We start from the raw sequence: 20,693 nt of genomic DNA on the forward strand, positions 1-20,693 counted from the left end.
TGAAATATTTTTATTGCCTTAGTGTACTCTCCCCGCACTGTACTGCACTTTTCCTGTTTATTTGTTTAAACTGCATTTTTTGTAAACTGCTTTGGGTCCTCTTTAGGGAGAAAAATGGGGTAAGAAATACCCAATTAAATAAATGAATGGGGCCAGATCCTACATCTTTCTTCTACTAAGGTGGACACTCTGCCATTGCCCTTCAGTAGAAAAAAAAGACTTCCTCCAATGAAGATTTTTTTTGGGGGGGAGGGGGCACAGAAAAGTCTTTATTTGTCAAAACCAGCCTTTCTTTCATAAAGAAACCTTTGGTAGAAGGTTGTCATAAGACCAAACTTAGTGAGAAGGAACCACAAGGAAAGGCTGGATAAAAATGTTTTAATAAATAAATAAGGTGCAACCTGGGGTATTTCAAAGGAACAGAATATGGCACATGAATGGACACAGGTATGACTCTTTAAAAGCATTTCAAACCCATTAGAAAGACCTAACAAGTTTTTTGTTTGGAAAATTAATGTAGGTTAATCAACATGAGATGGATTGACTCAATAAAGGAAGCCACAGTCTTCAGTTTGCCAGATTTTGGAGGTGATTAACGCATGTGGTCACCATACATAGGAAACATCTTGATGGCACTGAATGCACACAATGTCACAAGAACAGGACCAGTTCTTAATGGCATTGGCACTGGGAAGGGGGAGTCTATTCTTGGTGCTTCAATTTGCCAGTGGCACGATGGAGCCAATATAACAGGACATGAACACTACAGTCAGCGGTGCTCTGCAGCTCGACAGTCAGCAACTAATAAAAAGGGTAATCAGTAGCTACTTTATCTTGCTGTCTTCTGGTGTTTTCAGTACATTTCTTTTAGCCCATCTCACTTCTGGTATCAGAGCTGAGTTTGAAGAAAAAGACTGAAAGCAATAGGGCACAACATTGTACACAGGAACAGATGCCGCCGCCTTATACCAAGACAAACTGTTGGTTTATTGAGGTCAGTACTGTCTACTCATACTGGCAGTAGCTCTCCAGAGTTCCAGATAGAGTTCATTCACATAATCTGATCCTTTTAACTATAAATGATGGGGATCAAACTGGGACCTTCTGCATGCTAAGCAGATGGCTATATATACGTGCGTGGTTTCCCCATCACACCTAGTTTGGCTCTCAGGCCTCCAAGGGACTCATTCTACCTGGCCTATCCTTGAATAGTTAGGCCAGCAAATCTCATGGGTCCCAGCAATACATGGGTGTCATGGTGCCAGTCAAAGAGTTTTCTGGTGCTTACTTCCTTCTTTTTCAAAGCAAGAAGCCAGTCCCAGCTTTCTGCTACCTCAATGGAGCAGGGGGTGCTTCAGAGGGGGCATAATTTTTGTGCCTGAAGGAATAACCTGTTCAGAAACACCAACTTTCCTCATCAAACAACACTTGGCTAGGGACCTCTAAACATTCTTTGATTGGCCTGAGCTCCCAAGGAACCATTTTGTGGTTGCCTGTGTGCCCCCCATGGCAGCCATTTTGTGGTTAGCTGTGTGTCGATCCATGGAAACCATTTTGTAGAGGCAATCACTAACTGTTCTCAACATTCCAAAGGTGTCTGTAAACTCAAAAAGATGGAGTTAGTCTCTAACAGCTTCCAAATTAGGATTAGGCTTTGTCTGGACACTAGTTAGCTTTGACTGTATCTGTCTGCTTGCTTTTGCAAATACCACTGAATCATGAGATGCAGCAATGCCCATTGGCACATGATTCCTGCTTCTCAGGATACAAATTCAGAAGACGCATGTATGGCCCCAGACTAGGCTGGAACATTTGCATTTCTTTAGGATAAATATTCACAAGTGATTTTCTGAGTAACATAACTTAATGAAACTTTGCAAGCAAGGTCTTCTCAGACATTCTGCAGGATGTCACAGAATGAGCTGGGTTCTTCATTTTAAAAGATGATGTATTTATTGTTTAAAAATAATGACATGGAGAAAAAGTTATGGCACTCCTTTGAGCAATTTTGTGTGTGCCACAGAGGTTTTAAAGGAAACATGGTAAAGCTTTTTAGATATTTCCCAAGTAGTGCTGAATGGATGTAAATAGATATACGAACACAGCCATATATCTTCAGCTACATGAAAACAATACAAAGGAAATGTAATAACTAAAAGGTATGATGAAGATTGCGTTACCATTTGTAACATGATGAGTCTCCCCTTGAAATTTGTCTTCTAGCATGGAACTGAACACCTGTCATACAAAGCAGCTTAAACAGGGACTGGATGGCCATATGACAGCAATGCAGATCCTGTAAATTTGGGGGGTGGGAGGGGGGGATTTGTTAATTTCTTGCATTGTCAAGGGGTTGGACTAGATGACCCTGGAAGTCCCTTCCAACTCTATGATTCTACCTGAAACTGGATTTGTTTCCAACATTTGAAAGGCTAGGGATTGTCCTGATACTTATAAATAGCATTCCATACACTCGTAGTGTCATCATAAGTAGGTTCCTCAGAATCCTACTTCAGTTGTTCAGTGGAGCTTTCTTCCATGCAAGTGCTCTTACAAGCGGACTGCAAGTGTATACAAATATGTTCCACTTAGATCAATGGGATTTACTCCCAAGTAAGTGTGCACAAAACTGCAGCCTAAGGGAACAATCCTAAGCAGGTCTGCTCAGAAGTAAATCCCATATTATTCAGAGGGGTTACTTGCAGGAAAGTAATTTTAAGACAGCAGCTGAAGTGTCTTTTGGGGTCAGACAGAACTCTGGTTTTAAAGAAAAACCATACTGACTTTTAATAAGACATAATCTAGAGAAAGGGTACACATGCATAAGTCCTATTAGAATAAACAGCACTGAAGCAACTGCAATTATTCAGTGGGCTGTGGCTGCTATGTGTTGCTGATAAGAACATAAGAGCCTCTCTGGATCAGACTAGTGGTCCATTTCCATTTGCTCTGGAGGGCCAACAAAAGGCATAGAGGCTGAGGTCTTTCCCTGATGTTGCTTCCTGGTTCTGGTATTCACAGGTTTAACTCCTCTGAATGTGGACACAACCTATCCTCCATGAATCTATCTATTCCCCTTTTAAAACCATCTATGCCTGTGACTGTCACTACATCCTCTGCCAGCAAATTTCACATTTTAATCACTCATTGTGTAAAGAAGTATTCCTTTCATCCGTTTATAAGCCAAAGGGGGGGCATGTCTATAGCATTAAATATTAGTTATGACCCCGGGGTATGTCATAGTAATTTCTCTAGCCAATTGTCACTACCCGCAAGAGGAGCAACTATGGTTCTCACCATATTAAAGAAATCTTTAACTGTCCACTGTATCAATTTTAATGAATGAACTGACTGCCAAAAACAATATACTGTTTTTAGATTATGTACATTTTATATACCTGGTATTCTCTTAGCCAAGAAGAATTGATCTGGGAGATCTGTGACTTTTTTTAGAAATTTAAAAGCAGCTATGGGGGGCAATCTGGATCAAGGTTTCAGCGATTGTAAAAAGAACAGTTAACTTGTATGGTACATGTGTGTTGCTCTTCATGGACAAAATAGCATCATTTTGTATTATAAAAATGTCACAAGAGAAAGGTTATCCCCCACCAAGTCTTCCAGGTCCAATCTAAATAATTCTGTCTCAAAATGTCTGTCCATAGGCATTTAAAAATAACTATGGGATATCCATTTTATAGATCTCCTGGATAACATCTAGCTTGACTTTTTGAAGAGGCATTTCCTTCCCTGTGTTAGGGAAGGGTCCAGGAGTTTGCCTCTTTGACATTGGTGGCCACAACCTCTAGTTGGTTTTAGTTGTCATATTTCAAATAATATGACCTAAACAAAAATTAGCATTTGGAGCACATTTTTTAATTGATCAAAAGGATTTCCATCAGTTAATAATGAATCAAGAAGTGACACAGTTGTGGGAGCAATTTACATGTAAGTCACAGGGTACACAACTGTCTTTATCTGCCCCTGCTCAGTCCAGCAGCTCATACTATCCCGTAAAAGGATTTTTTAAAGAGGGATGTTGTGAAGAGGAAAGGCAACCACCTTCTTACTATCACCACACTTTAACAATCACCTTGGCTGTTACCTCAGGTGTCAAAATTTTACCCGTCAGAAATGTGGCTCACTAGGCACTGATAGCGTTTCAAAACAAGATTTGATTTATTTAAAACAGAATGGCAGGGAAGGGATGGGATTTGTACAGAGGTTTCTGGGATTTAGAATATGTGGGCAGGTAGAACAAAAAAAATGAATACAGAAATCCTTCACAGGCAACTTATTTCATAAAATACAGTGTTCCCCCCTCAGATGGCTCAACTCTCAATAGAAGTAACCTTGATGTTAAAGGTTTATATTTTTATAATTAATCTAGAACTCTGAGGAACTTCCCTCTTTCTAGTCACACAAGCTTGAGGGTATCTGCCTCATCTCTTGGGTTAGAAGACTCAGGTCTCTCACTTTTAGACCTCTTTCCTCTGGCAAACTAGTTATTCTCTTCTCAGTAAGAGCAATAACTCTGGTCTTTGGCACCTTTGAGGGCCCTTCTCTGTCACCTACCCTGCCAGATTACCGGTCTTTCCCTTGGGATACTAAGCTCAAGATGTGTTTCTTTTTTGGTACACAATCAGAGACTGCCCTTAATTTCCGGGATCTGTCTCCCACCTGACTCTCCAGCATTCAGCTACACCACATTCACTCTGAAACTGCTTCTATGACACACTGTCAAACTCTAGAGAGTCTCACAAGAGCCACAGACCCTCTTCAACTGAACCACTCTCTCAAACTGCTTCTCTCACTCCTAATGCCACAGTTTGACCATTAGAAGCAGTTGTTCAATCACAGCGAGTTCCATGACCTGTCACTCACTAAGAACTCCATCATATGCACTGCCCCTTATTCATGCATAGCCTTGCAGTTCATCATGGAGGTATTTAATTTTTTTTTCAGTTTAGTGGAAGTCTTTTGAAATGCAACCGGAAGGAAAAAGGGTGAGTCAAGCCTACATCTCAAGACTGTGTGCCAGTACAGCAGCATTATTTTTTCCTTTCAAATTATCTGTAGAAAATAGCTACAACTTCAGAAAATTATAGCTGTTGTCACAATATGAGGGAATGTTTCCATTGTTAGTGGTGACAGTTCTTTATTTATATTGCTATTATTTAAAAAAAAATGGATTAGAGAAATCTGTGTTTTTAAATTAGCCTGCCTTATTTTAAGCAATTAACGAGAATAGCTTTTTATTTCAGAGGAATCGTGATTTCATCCCATTCAAAGAGATAACCTAATGGGATTCACTTTGTCTATTGCTATAATGAAGCCTGCCTGCTGAGTACACTGCCAGTTTGAGGTTCATTATTTATAGTTTATAGATTTTTTTGTGTTCATGTACAATAAATAAATAACCTGCCTCTCCTGCCTGCTGACTCTTCCTTCCCCAAGTCTGTCAGAGAAACCTATCAACTGCAATGTATACAACTTTATGAGCCATGCCACCCTCAAAGAAACTCAAAAAAATGGGCAGCCATTTTGTATTTTTTTAATTGAACTGAGAGTCCAAACAAGAAATGAACACCAAAATAAACGTATCAACAACCTTCACTGTAACATCCAAACCAAAAAGAGAGAGAGGGCCCTTTAAAACCTGGGGCTCACAAACCTGAAGGATAGCCTCTCCCTGAATGTTTCCATGCAGCAGGTTTATTCTTTCCAGCAAGGCCCATTGGCTGGGCCTCTTTGTCTGGGGTAGGGCTGCCAAGCCCGCAGTCCGGGCAGGGGCTCCCCCACCTGGGAGGTTCCCAACCTGCCAGCCCACATTGGGCCAGTGGGGGAACCTCCCCTGATGTTGTTGGCGTGATGATGTCACCCAGAAGTGACATCATCGCGCGGTGACGGCACACAGTGGCCACTCTAGGCATTTCTGGGAAAAGGTTTTCCCGGATGATCTAGCCATTTGGGAGGGAAAAACTCTATGGTGCCTCTTGCACATAGAGTTTTCCCTCCCACATGGCTAGAGCATCTGGGAAAACTATAGAGTTTTTCCGGAAACACTTTGAGCAGCTACGAGTGATGTTGCTGGCGTGATGACATCACTTCCGGGTGATGTCATTGTGTTGTGCATGTACACCAGGGAAGGCTGGCGACTTGGCAACCCTAGTTTGGGGCATGCTCTGTAAAAGGCCAAGCAGGCTAAGGTTTTCAGTTGTTGCCCCATGCCTCTAGAATAGCCTCTTGAAAGGAGTTGGGAATTAGGGTTGCCAGTTCCTTGGGGGAGATGGAGGAGCCTCTGCCCCCACCTCGGAAGTCCTATCATTGTTTGGAGTAGTGGTGGAAGATTTTTTTTTAAATACATGATTATCAGGCCAATGTGGTGACATCAGTTCTGAGGAAGACCAGAAATGTCACACCTCCTTCAGAATTGCTGAAAGCTCTATGGTTTTACTATAGAATTTCCAGTGGTTCCTAGAGAGCTGTGATGCCACTTCCAGGTTTTTCCCAGAACTGATGTCATGCCATCTACACTAGGTATTTTTAAATGGGTGGGTTTTAATGTTGTTTTAATATATTCTGTGTATTGTTTTAACATTTTTTTAAACTACAAGACTTCATACAGTTTTATTGTAATTTTTTCTTACCATCTTTGGGTCCTGACTTGATCAGGAGGTAGAGCAGCATATAAATATTTCAAACAAATAAATAGAATGGCAGAGTGACTTAAGAAATTGGAGCTACTTCAGTTTCTTAAATCCGTTATGTGACAGAAGATGGCCCATTACATTAAAAAGTGCTCAAAACAGCCTCAAATATGACTAGCATATTTCTGTCTCCTGTATTCAAAGGTTGCAAACTAACCGACATTTGTGACAACCAAGATCCTAGGTCCTTCCCTTTTTTCCTTGCATGCTGCAACTCACAACTTCCAAGTTTTAGAAATCCTCAATCCGACACAAATTTGCTGTGACATTCAACAGCAGTACCTTAAGAGACGATATTTCTTTCTTTCTTTCGTGGTAAGTGGGGTTTTAAACCAAGATTAGGTTTTTGTTAGAACCTTTGTTTATAGGGAAGGCATGAAATCTAATTTGTTGAATTGCTTCCAAGTTTCAGAACAGACTGGGAAGCTTGTTGTGTGTGAAGGAAGGAAGCAATTAATGAGCCCCCCAAAAAACTGAATTAATGTTTGAATACAGTCCAAGTGACCCGAATAGTTATTGGGCACTACAGAATGTGTTGCCTCAGGCAAGTCATAAGAACATAAGAAGAGCCCTGCTGAATCAGATCAGTGGCCCATCTAGCCCAGTAGCCAACCAGTTCCTCCAGATGGCCAACATTAGGGCATAGAGCCTGCCTCCTGGCACTGGGACTCAGAGGCTTAGTGCCTCTAAGAGTGGAGGTTTCCCTCAGTCACTATGGCTAGTAGCCACTGATAGATTCAGGGAGGATAAATTTATCTAATCCCCTTTTAAAGCTGTTTATTCCTGGGGCCATCGCTACATCCTCTGGCAGCAAATTCCACATTTTAATCATTCTCTTTGTAAAGAATTGTTTCCTTTTGTCTGCCTTGAACCTACTGCCCATTAGTTTCATTGGATGCCCCAAATTCTAGTATTTTGGGAGAAAAACTTCTCTTTGTCAGCTCTCTCCACTCCATTCATAATTTTAGAAACCTCTATCATGTCCTCCCACCTTAGTCATTTCTTTTCTAAATTGAAAAGTCCCAAACTCTTCAGCTTTTTTTCATAGAAAAGGTGCTCCAGCCCCCTAATCATCTTGCTTGCTTGCCCTCCTCTGTACTTGCAGTGCAACTGGGGTTGCCTGGCTACCATCCATGATACCATGTCCAGTACACAGGTGCATTGATTCTGGGGCTTTTGCTACCACCACCACTTAGACTGGCAGGGTACTTTGAACAAGCCTTGCCGTCTTTGATATTGTTTGTTTGTTTATTCACAGCCTAAGCCAGCATTTAAAACAGTAAAATCATACCAAATTAAAACTGATTGATCATAAAATCATACATGAAAAGACATAAAATACTGTCTTTGATACTGATATACTGCCTCCCTCAATCCAGTCCCTCTATCCACTTATTGATCAATCTCTGTGGGAGTGAATCAACAAAATGTGCAAACTAGTGGCTTGGTAAATACCAAATTTGCTGGAACAAGGAAGTGCTTGGATAGAAAGCCACCAAGGAAGAATGGAGTTGCTATGTGGAGTCGTTATGTGTAAGAAGTCAATGGCAAAATAGCTCTGCTCATCTCTTGCCCACTGGATGGGGCAACCAAGAACTGGTTATGTCTCTCTGGCACATTCATCTTCTACAATCTAGCAGCCAGAGTTAAATTCACCTAGGTAGCTATTTCTTAATAAATGAATGCTCACTTTTGGCAAGAAGTGGCCTGCTGAACTATTTCAGTGTAATAAGGCTAGAGCACAATTCGTTCAACAGTACAGGACCAAGATGAAAACAACTGACCTTAAAACAAATGCACTCAATTGTATAAATACCTGGTGAGTGGAGTTTGGTAGCTGATACCACGAGCCTCTTAGGAGATGAAATAGCAGGTCTGTTGGTCTCTTGATCTTTTTGTACTTCCTTCTTTGAGCCTGCTTTAAAATGTGAAAAAACTGTTGGTATATAATTTGCAATATTTTTATGAGAATGAACAGTTACAAATTCTCACCTTAGTCATATTTTTAATATACCATTCTAATGTAAATGAATAGTACTGCCATCCACAAAAAATCATATGTTACTTGAACATGAACTAAAGTATTATATTAAAAAAAATCTGCTAAGTATAATGCTATCTGGTCACAATAAGAGCAATCCAAAGCAGATCTATTCAGAAGCCTACCTGGGCCTGTTCCTGGACAAAATCCCAAGAAAATGTTCTTAGGATTGTACTATAAATGCTTGCCTAAATAAAAATAAGTCATAACATATATGTGGAGAAGGCGAGAAACTTTGGCTCAGTGGTAGAGGACATCTGCATGCAACAGGCTGATATTTAGCTGACATTTTCCACTGAAGAAAGACTTCTTTTTCTGAAAACCCATGGCCAGTTACAGTGGAGGTGGAGGATGAACTAGATCAGTGGTTTTCAAACTATCCAGACTCCAGATGTCAGTGGGGTCACTGATCTGCAACCCCAGGACATCAGAGTCACATGGCAGGAAAAGAAGAGCCAGCTGTTGAACATGCCAGTCCTAAAAAGGAATTTTCTCCCCCACTGATTGACTTTGCCATGTCCTGTTGCTCGTAGCAATGAGCATGCAGAGAGAGACAGGGCAGGCAGGGGTTGTTGTGCTCTTATGCTACATGCATGTTCTTGAATAGTGAGTCATTTCCAAAGAGTAACAGAAATGGTACCATTAGAGGGGCCTGCAGTCCAGCAAGTGGGGCTCCAGGTATCACCTGAAGGTCCTGAAAAATGAACTGCAGACCACTGAGATGGGTAAGATTAATGGTCTGACTCAGAATAAGGCAGATTAATACATTCTTCTCCAGAAAGTACAAGCTTTGATGAACCTCAGGTTATTGCAATGGGATCCAGAAGCAATAGTTTTCTCCAAACTTTGTTCTACAGCCCAAAGCCTATCTACTAAGAGCTAATCCCAGTTTATATGTTGTTTTATAATATATCATTCCATAACTGCAGATCTTACTGAGAAGACAAGTTTAGGCTGCAGATAATTTATGATTTTCCAGGCAACATCATACAAAAGGATTCATTTTTTTCATTTCCACTTTTTAAAATTGTTTCTCCACATAGGACAGTAAATATAACAACAGACTATCTCCAGGTAACCTTATCACTCACCCTCTTCCCATTCTCTTCCCCTAACACAGCTAATGGTAAAGATTAGGGAGGGAAAAAAGAGTGTGATAAGGATGAGTTGAGAGGCTAGACCAGCGGTCCCAACTTTTTTGGCACCAGGGACTGGTTTTGTGGAAGACAATTTTCCCATGGACTGGGGGGTAGGGGGTGGAATGGTTTCAGGATGTTTGGTGTGGTTTTTGGCGTGGTGGTTAAGTGTGCAGACTCTTATCTGGGAGAACGGGGTTTGATTCCCCACTCCTTGCAGCTGCTGGAATGGCTGTGGGTCAGCAGTAGCTTCTCACAGAGTTGTCCTTGAAAGGGGAGGTTCTGGGGAGAGCTCTCTCATCCCCACCCACCTCACAGGGTGTCTGTTTTGGGGTAGGAAGATAAAGGAGACTGTGAGCCGCTCTGTTACACTCCTGCAGAGAAGAACTACTACCAAAGAAGTTAAAAATCTCACTATTTTACCCACATCAAGTTGCAAGAACAAAAACAATGCTTTGCAATTTGCAAAAACATGTAGGTGAAAAGCTAATATAATAGGCAGAAACACTTTCATCACAGCTGCACTGGAGTTCTAATAACAACATTCATAATGTCTGAAGAAGGGACAACAAATATGTGCTACTTCATGAGCTCAGATTAAGCCGACCTTGAGACAAAGGCTGTGATCTTCAGTATATCCCAATGGAGTCAAGAGATTTTATGCAACCTGAACTGTGCACAGGGCAGCATCTTAAACCTTTGTGTGTGTGTAAAGTGCTGTCAAGTCACAGCTGCAGGGTCAGCCCTGCCACTCGGCAAACTAGGCAATTGCCTAGGGTGCTGGCCTTCTAGCTGGCCTTCTGCCAAATTGGGTGCCCTGATGTGACTCAATGAAGGAGGTCTCCCATCCAAACACTTGCCAGAGTTGGCTGTGCTCAGCTTCCAAGATCTGACAAGGTTAGGCTTGCCTGGGCTATCCAGTTTAGGGAACAATTTCAAGTTTTGTGCTTTTCATTTTTCCCACAAGTCACCTCTTTTTGAAAAATGGTTATCAGTGTGGGGGAGGGCCCCATAAGGTAGCCTTGCCTAGGGTGCCAGATGGTCTAAGGCCACCCCTGCACAGCTGTCCTATGGCGACTCCAGCAAGGGGCTTTCAAGGCAAGTGACAAGTTGTTTGCCATTACCTTCTTCTGTAGTCTTCCTTAGTGGTTGCCGTGTGCTGCCTCTTTAAGAGGCTATCCTAGTAGGTCACAGAGCAAGCAGGAGGGACTCAGTGCTTCTCTTTTCAGTCTCCCTGCTAGCAGACATGCAGGAGTGCAGGGTTTACTAAGGATCTGCAGAACTAGAGCTCTAGAAACAGCTTGGTTTAGTATTGTTATTCCTTATTCCAGTAGCCAAGTTACCTGCCCTAAGTTACTGTTAATAAAGACACCTTCAGCCAAATGGAACTGGGTGTTTGTTGTTTGCTCCACTACACAAAAAGTGGTCTCCCTCCTAAGTACTAAGAAGAAGAAGAAGATATTGGATTTATATCCCGCCCTCCACTCTGAAGAGTCTCAGAGCGGCTCACAATCTCCTTTACCTTCCTCCCCTAACTCTGCTTAGCTTCCAAGATCTAACAAGATTAGGCTATACTATGCCACCTTCCCTGCTTATCTTAAGTCTACAAAGTTAATAAAATAGTGGGCAAGTTCCTAAATTCATTCTAAACAAACAGGATGAGTTTTATTACATAATTTGGAACACCTTCTGTAATGCCCCAAAAGAAAAGTCATGCAATTTCCTCATGAGGAGGTGCAGGTTCTCTGTGCAATGGCACATGAGCATGCACACACACACACATCTCCATGGGGGAAGGACACAAGATCCCTTTAGAAGGAAACAGAAAAATCACTCAGACTTCCTGCCCAAAATAAGAGGCAAAAGGGCACAAATCCAATCAAACATTCAGAAGCAGACAAATCCCAACATGCCAAGTCCATCAACATGAATTCACTGGACTGACTTAATTTGGGCAGAATAGGTTCTCAGAAATATGGTTTTAAGTTAATGAATGAAATGTCTGAGCTAAACACCAAAGGAAAAAAGTTTAACTTCGCTTCCTGCAGGCAAAGACATGTTTAGTTTTTCATGTTTCTCCCTACACTACAACAATCTTTAGTTGTGCCCTTCATAAGTAACAAAGAGGTTCTATACATTCTATCTGAGACCAAGTGAGAAAAGCTTGAAGCACAAAAGACACTACAGAAAAAGAACAATCTGCTTCTCCCTAAAGAATTACTTTGCATCTGTAATCTAAAAGACCTAGAGAGGAAGCAAATAAATAAGCAGATGGTGACACTGAAAACTTCATATTTATTAGCCTGGAGACATTTCTTTGTTGTTATTTTCTGTTACTTCACTTTTTTTAATAAGTAATTATGTTGTCCTTTTCCTACTAAAAGTGAGTTCTTTCCCTCCAAACACACCATCATAAACATTTTAAAAATATGAACCAATCCCCTGAAAAGTTTTTGTCTTGTGGAGGAAGTCTTCCTCCAAAGAAACAACTTTCAGAGGGTATTCATGTCATTCTGCAGTAGAAGAGCTTGATTCAAATCCTGTAGCACCTTGGAGATTGGGGTTGGGGGTTGGGTGGGTGATACAAGTTATCGGAAGTCAAAGCTCCCTTCTTATCTGACGAAGGGAGCTTTGAAAAAATCTTGTTGGTCTCCAAGATGCTACTGAACTTAAATCTAGCTCTTCCAATGAAACAAGTCTCTTTCTGCAGATATTTCATAAAATCATAGAGTTGGAAGGGACCTCCAAGATCATCTAGTCCAACTCTCTGCACAATGCAGAAAATTCAAAAATACCTTCCCCCACACCCTTAGTGACCCCTGTTCTGTGCCCAGAAGATGGCAAAAAACCTTCAGGATCCCTGGCCAAACTGGCCTGGAGAAAATTGCTAGAGGCAAATTGGCTAGAGGCTGGAGGTGGTAGAAAAATGTTCCGTAAAAGACTTGGGCAAAGTCATTAAAGCTCATTGGCTGCAATACAAAAGGCAGTTAACGTCTCCTCATTAGCAATATTCCCTACTGAACCACAAAAACATTTAGTTGAATAAAACAACTAGGGTTTTTTTTTGTATTAGGAACTCCTTTGCATATTAGGCCACACACCTCTGATGTAGCCAATTGTTCAAGAGCTTACAGGGCTCTTAGTACAGGGCCTACTGTAAGCTTCAGGAGGACTGGCTACATCAGGAGTGTGTGGCTTAATATGAAAATGAGTTCCTGCTACAAAAAAAGCCCTGAAAACAACCCATGAAATAGCACAGCATTGGGGGGGGGAGATGTATGTGTGTGATTGGACCACAGTGTAGTAATATGCAGATGTGAAAAATATATAGGACCAGAGCTTTTTTTGAGCAGGAATGCACAGGAATGCAGTTCTGGCTGGCTTGGTGTCAGGAGGTGTGGCCTAATATGCAAATGAGTTCCTGTTTGACCTTTTCTTCAAAAAAGGCCTATGTGAGACAATGGTGGCATCAGGGGTGTGGCCTAATATACAAATGAGTTCCTGCTGGGCTTTTTCTACAAACAAAGCCCTGTATGGGACCCATTCCATAATTAATATAAATTCTCATGACTCTTGATTTCCCTAAGATCCAGGAATTCAAAATTATTTTGACATGAAACAAGGCATATAGATGAGAAGAAGCTGCCAGGAACAGCTTTGCAGAAAAAAAGATCTTTCCAGCCTTCCCCACCAGGTCCCTGCACCCCTTAAAAAAGAATGAGAAGCTCCTGGACAAGTTTTTGGTCCATGCATGGAACTTGCTCTGTAGACACAAGAAAAAGGGGAGAGGGTGGATTTTTTCACTTCCCCTTTCTGGCTGGAGTCCCCTAGGTATTTTTCTTCAAGGTCCCCCAGCCATTTGCTGCAAATTGTATTTCTCTTGCCCTGGACCCTTTTTGATTCTTTGAAAGACATCAGTAGACGCGCCAAGGGCCAGAGGAATTACAGCAGCGGACAACTGTCACAATGGATGAGGAGGCGTACAAGCAGAAACCAGGTATAGAACTCAAGCCTAGGGGAAGTTTAGAGCTGAACCCCAATTTTGCAACCTTTTGAAAGCTGATGATTTTTTTTTTGCAAATTTTGCAATTCAGATTGCAACATTAGGGGGGAGAAAGAGAAGAAAATCAATTTCCTTCAAAAGGAAACGGAATTGAAATTTGACACTGAAAGTTGAAATTTGACTTCTTTGTTTAGGGTAAATGTAAGAAAACAATATAAAACCAAAAGTCATCTATAAAACAAAGAGTGCTATTCTTAGACTGCTTATCACATGGTGTCAAATGTTGATCACTGAATGTCAGATATTGCCAAAAACTGACAGCTACTGCATGCCAGTTGTCAGTCATTTTCCAATGATTTCTGCTCCATGTCATACCCTGTAAGATGCTTACCATTACTGCACTCAAGCTGATTAAATACAGTCAACTATTACATGCTATTTCAAAATTTTTGGATGTCAAATGTTGAATAGAACCTATTTAGGGACTGCTGGAAGGTTACGTAGCAATGGGGTCAAAGTCCATGATTATATGCTTCAGAATACAGATTTATCTAGTTTGTAGCACTCAGATATAGGAGTCAAACATTTGATTTAGAACAATCTTTGTACTTAATAAAAAGCAAAAACAAAACAGTTGTATAAATAAAACATTTTTCATTGTGCTTCCTGAAATAGCTCTCATAGTGCAATTTATTTCATTAGAATAAAACAGCCAGTTCTTTACTCATTCACTTTCTCTCCCCTCCCCACCTCACTCCTCTGTTTCTGTTTAATCTTTGACATACTGGCAAGTATGCAAAATTGAGAAACTTCCCAATATGCATAACAGTATGGTGTAATACAGTGAAATCTAATTAAATTTACTCATTTCACAGAGTGGAATAAAAGCAATCAGCTCATGTCATCAAAACAATTTGCATGACAATTATTTCCTAATGCAGTTGTCCCATGCTAGGCACTTATCTTTTTTCTTTCTTTCTTGACAGCCTGTATCTCTGTAGTGCAGCAAAATGACAAGAGACCCATTGCATTAATTAAAGGTGATCTGTACCCTGGCGTCCAATTTAGAGGACAACCAGATTTTATAAAACAGCAGGTTTGTCACATCTCTTACGCTTATGTTTAGTCTAAAATACATGTATGGGTGACAAAGCCCTTCTTCAGGAAAGTCTAACATATGGAAGTTTTTGTACAATACTTTGTGGCTGCAGACATCTCATTAGGATGCTTGAAGCTGTTCCTTTAAAAATGAATTTCCTGGTTTATATATGTTATAATGATGATATCCACCTACGTTTCAAATAACACTGTATTTAGGGTTGCCAAGTCAAATTCAAGAAATATTTGGGGACTTTGGGGGTGGAGCCAGGAGACATTGGGGGCAAAGCCAGAAGGAAGGTTGTGACAAGAATAATTGAACTCCAAAGGGAGTTCTGGCCATCACATTTAAAGGGACTGCACACTTTCTAAATGCCTTCCCTCCACTGGAAATAATGGATAGGGGCACCTCCTTTGGGGGCTCATAGAATTGGACCTTCTGGTACAATCCTTTTGAAAGGTGGGGGGTGTTTTGAGGAGAGGCACTGGATGCTATGCTGCAAATGTGGTCCCTCTATTTCAAAAAACAGCTCCCCCAGAGCCCCAGATACCTGTGGGTCAATTCTCCATTATACCCTATGAGAATCAGTCTCCATAGGGAATAATGGAGTGCAAGCAGACATCCTCCCCCGACTTTCTGATGACCCTGAAACAGGGGGAGGGCCTCCAAACCAGGGGATCCTCTGTCCCCACCTGGGAATTGGTAACCCTAACTCTATATTCCATTTGAAGGCAAAGTGCAGCTGTGGCTTGTGTATTCAAGACACACATTTTTGGGAAATATATGGATATTGCTAGAGGTAACTTTTTTTTTAGATCAAGGAGTACTAACAAGCTCCATTCTTGTGTTCAGGCCAAACACACCTTTCCCTGTCTTTCAGGGAAACTCTGAATTGATTCTATATTTGCAGGTGAAGTGAACCATGAATCTTTTACATTCTTCCCCCCAGTAAAACTTCTAAAATGGCAAAAGAACAAATCAATGAATATGTTTAGAACTAGTGCTTGATGGTTCATTTTCAAACACAGTGAGCTGTTGTGTAGTTTTTGAATGTTTTAATTGCCCAATCTCATAAGGATTGATAGGCCTCCTGCTGAGTACCACTGTTGCCTTCTAGCCAAATAAAAATAATAACAAAAAAGCTGCCAGCCTCTGTGTGCGTTGTACCTGGAAGTGACAATGGGCAACTATAGGTTTTACCACAGAGTTTCTGGCAGCTACCCATTGTCACTTCTGGATTGTACCAGGAAGTGACAAAGTGATGTCAGTAATTGTAGCCAACATCACACTTGCCCCTCTCCCATGGCCCCATCCTCCCAACCCTTCCATTTGTTGCCAGGTTAGGGTGCAGGTGAAGTGAAACACCGTTATAACACTACCCGTGAATAATATTCTGTTATCAATGGGTTGGCTAAAGATGCTAATATAGTTATCAAGACTGCTGATAAAGGGGGTGGTGTCGTCATAATGAATAAAATAGATTATTGTAATAGGGTAAGGAGGTTATTGGAGAATCCAGACCACTATAAAAAACTTAGTGGTGATCCTGTGAAGCATGTTATGAATATTGTAAAAACAATGGTTATGGAAGCTATGATGCTGGGTTACATTAATGAACAAGTGGCAAGATTCTTATTCAATGAATTTCCTAGATGCCCAGTTATCTATGCGCTCCCAAAGATACACAAAGTAGGCAATCCGCCTCCAGGACGCCCTATTATTTCAGGTCCAGGCTCAATTTTGGAACCATTGGCTCAGTATTTGAGTTTCTTTCTGCACCCATTGGTCCCCTTCATTAAATCTTATGTCAAAGTCACAAAGCATTTTATTCAGAAGGCAGAAGGACTAGCCATTCTACCTGATGTAGTGTTGGTCACTATGGATGTATGTGCACTGTATACAAATGTACCGCATGAAGAATCTAGACTTGTGATTGAGAGATGCTTAATGAAAAGATCTAACACTAATCCTCCAAATCATTTTTTGCTGGACATACTAGATCTGGTTTTTGAGCACAATTATTTTAGATTTATAGATGAATTTTATGTGCAGACATCAGGAGTCGCCATGGGTTCTCCTTGTGCTCCAGATATAGCGAACTTATTCATGGAATATTTTGAAGAGAGGTTTTTCATGAATATACAATGCAATCCTTTTCATGCAAATATTGTACAGTATTTTAGATATATAGATGATTTCTTCTATATAAAGATCAGAGCACGCTTGACAGTTTTGTGAGATGGTGTAATGATGTACACCCAACTATTAAATTTGAAGCTCACAGCGATCTATTAGAAATTAATTTTTTAGACACCATTATATACAGGAATGAGCATGATAGGCTTGGCATTATATACAAAACCCACCGATAAAAATTCTCTATTGCAATTTGAATCCTTTCATCCTCCTTACATTAAATATAATTTACCCTATGGGCAGTTTGTAAGAATCAAACATAACTGCACAAAAGAATCTGATTTTTTGAAGTCCAGTAGACATTTGCAGACATTTATAGACATTTACAACAACGTAGCTATCCTGAAGATGTTTTGCAGAATGCTTTATTAAGAGCTAAGTTTAAAGATAGATGTGAGTTATTGCAGGACAAGACGGAATCACAGAGATCAGACCAAAGATTGGCCTGTGCCTTCCAATATTCAGTCAGATCAAAACAGATTATCAACATTTTGAGAAGGCATTGGCACATGATAGACGAGCTTCCTAGGTGTGCTTCTTTTCCCATGATTGGCTGGAAGAAATGCAGAACACTAAGGGACGTATTAATAAAATCAGACGTGTGTAAAGGTTCCTCCTATGCAGGACAGACCAAGGGGCCATTTTAAATGTAGAAATTGTTCAATCTGTGAAAATACTATTGAGATTAAGGAATTTACTATAAATGGCTTTACTTGGAGATTGACTCATCTAAGCACCTGCACCACCTCAAGAATAATTTACATTTTAAGGTGTCCATGTTCCAGGCATTATGTTGGTTCAAGTATGCGCAATTTGAGAGCATGTTTTTTGGAACATAAGAGTCGCATACATCAGGGAATATTTGATGCTCCCATTGTCTAGCACTGTGTTGAATTTGGAAACTCATGTGATGAGATACAGTGTGCAGTGGTGTATGCTTATAAAGGGCATCAATATAATATAGAGAATGTTTCCAAAATCCTACTGCAAAAGGAAGCCTTTTTTATTCATAAATTCCAGACCATGTCCCCCCGGGGGTCTGAATGCCTCACTGGATTTGTCTGTATTTGTTTAAAAATGGCGTAAAAATATATGTGTGTATATCAGTTTAAGTGTAAATTGAATACAGCTGTATGGAACTATGTATGCTGCTTGAGAATCAGTTGCGTTTTAGAACCATTTGTGCAAGCTGCAAAGTAACATTGTATTGTAATATGTAAGCAATCGCCTTTAGCAAGGGGGAAACATTGATTGGTTATTATCAGAGAAATATTTGTTATGCTTCGTTATGATTTGTATGGTAAATGATTATTTTATTTATGTTAAAGTTGCAAAGCTAAAAGAAAGCGGCCAGTAGAAGGTGAACGAAACACAGAACTGAACCTAGCCGCTGCACCTGTCAGACTTCAGTCTGCTACCCATAGGAGGAATCATATACAAGTGTGGTACTGTCTACGTCTTTCAAGCAAAGGAGAACTGAGAAAGTGGACTGTAAAGTACTACCTTACAAGAATGGTGTGAAATAACTTTTTGATTTTGAAAGTACTACCTTACAAGAGTGGTGTGAAATAACTTTTTGATTTTTCTATGGACATTTAATGAATTTTAGTTTGTGATGACAATAATATAATTGCATCATTATGAAAGAAATTGCTTAATCATTTATTTGCAACACAAAAAAGCAGTGGTTTATTTCTAGTGTTTGCTAATCCCCAGGTGGGGGCAGGGGATCCCCTGGGTTGGAGGCCCTCCCCCAGCTTCAGGGTTATCAGAAAGCGGGGGAGGGGGATATCTGCTGGGCACTCCATTATTCCCTATGGAGACCGATTCCCATAGGGTATAATGGAAAATTGATCTGTGGGTATCTGAGGCTCTGAGAGGCCCTGGTTTTTTTTAGGTAGAGACACAAAATTTTCAGCATAGCATCTGGTACCTCTCCTCAAGAAACACCCCCATGTTTCAAAAAGTTTGGACCAGGGAGTCCAATTCTATGAGCTCCAAAAGAAGGTGTCCCTATCCGTCATTATTCCAAACGGAGGGAAGGCACTGAAAAAGAGCACGGTCCCTTTAAATGTGATGGCCAGAACTCCCTTTGGAGTTCAATTGTGGTTGTCATGCCCTTGATCCTGGCTCCACCCCCAAAGTCCCCAGATGTTTCTTGAGTTCGACCTGGCAACCCTTGTCAACATATGCTTGCTAGTAAGACTTCACACTGGAGTCTAATGCAACTGACAGTTCATGATCTGTGACAGTTCCTGACAGCTTCCCTTAGCAGATGCAAACTGGTTCTGTCCAGAAGACTTGTGCTTATGCAGAATGACTCAGCACTGTGTGCTGATTGGTGCTTGTATATAGCTATGTGTATATAACTGAGGAGAGTCTATACAGTGTATCCTCTGCCATCCTATGTATTGTCTGGCAAAGCACTTTGACCAGTGTATATCAGGACAGCTATAACTTGTAAATCTGTAAATAAATGTATATAGTTAGCACAAGTCAGTGTGCTATATATTCTTAAGCCTCTCGAACCCAGAGCATACCAGCGAATATGCCAACAGGGTTATGGGCCCAGCATGCTTCCGCTGCGCCGTGCTCTGGAGGTTCTGAAGGAGACTGCACTGCTGAGGTGACCTGTGACTGAGTGGAAGTCTGCAGCAGCCGTTTCTGGAGCTGAGAAGGAAGACATGCTCAGCCAGGCTCCTGATAACAGTGTGGAGGATGGGAGTGATTCTGAGGACCAGCTGCTGGATGGAGACAACAACATGGCTCAGGCACCGACTGCTCTGCTGGTGGAGAAGCTCACTTCTACTAATTATACTGTGTGGGCTCTTCGCATGGAGTATTATCTAAGGCATGAAGGTCTGTGGATGTATGTCGATGCTCCCCCAGACCCTTCAGCTGCTGGAGATGATGTCAAGGACGAGAAAGCTCTTGCAACCATTGTTTTGAGTGTGGCAGATGACCAGCTTATGCACATATCTGGTAAGTCGAAGGCTAAACAGGCGTGGGACAGCTTGAAGGCTGTGTACGTGCAAAGCACAGCTGGGTCTCTGATAGCAATTACCCATCGCATGTACCGGACTGTAATGAGACAGGGGGAGTCTGTAAGGGCTCATTTAAACACTTTGGCTGAATGCTTTCAGCAACTGGAGCAGCGTGGAAAAACTGTTCCAGAGGAAGATAAAGTATTTATTATTCTCAGTTTCCTGTCTGTGGATTACAATATGCTTATAACATCACTGGAATCTACAGAAGCTAACAAATTAACTTTGGCTTACGTTACTGGAAGCCTGCTAGAAGAGGAAGAAAGACAGAGGGAGTTGCATTCCTCAGAGACATGGCAGCGTTCCAACGTGGAGGAGGAGAAAGGGGCCAGCTGTGAGACTGGCCAAGCAGAGAGTAACAAGCATGGAGAGGCTCAAATTGCTCTAAAAGTACATAAATGCTTTTGTTGTGGGTCTGCAAAGCAACTGAAACAAGCATGCCCAGAATGGAAGAAGAAAGGCATGAC

At 41.1% G+C, this 20,693-nt stretch overlaps 1 protein-coding gene across 2 annotated transcripts in view; it reads right to left on the reverse strand.

The window, feature by feature from the left end:
- Positions 1–20,693, reverse strand: part of MTUS2 (microtubule associated scaffold protein 2) — a 419,757-nt gene that overhangs the window by 90,258 nt on the left and 308,806 nt on the right. Inside the window, exon 6 of one of the 2 annotated variants that reach the window (XM_060234733.1) lies at positions 8,524–8,622. In XM_060234733.1, the coding sequence (XP_060090716.1) occupies positions 8,524–8,622 (99 nt within the window). Of the gene's footprint in view, positions 1–8,523; positions 8,626–20,693 lie in introns of both variants that reach the window. The other variant, XM_060234732.1, reaches the window with a different exon arrangement.

This window comes from Heteronotia binoei, chromosome 3 (assembly GCF_032191835.1).
Source record: "Heteronotia binoei isolate CCM8104 ecotype False Entrance Well chromosome 3, APGP_CSIRO_Hbin_v1, whole genome shotgun sequence".
NCBI lineage: Eukaryota > Metazoa > Chordata > Lepidosauria > Squamata > Gekkonidae > Heteronotia > Heteronotia binoei.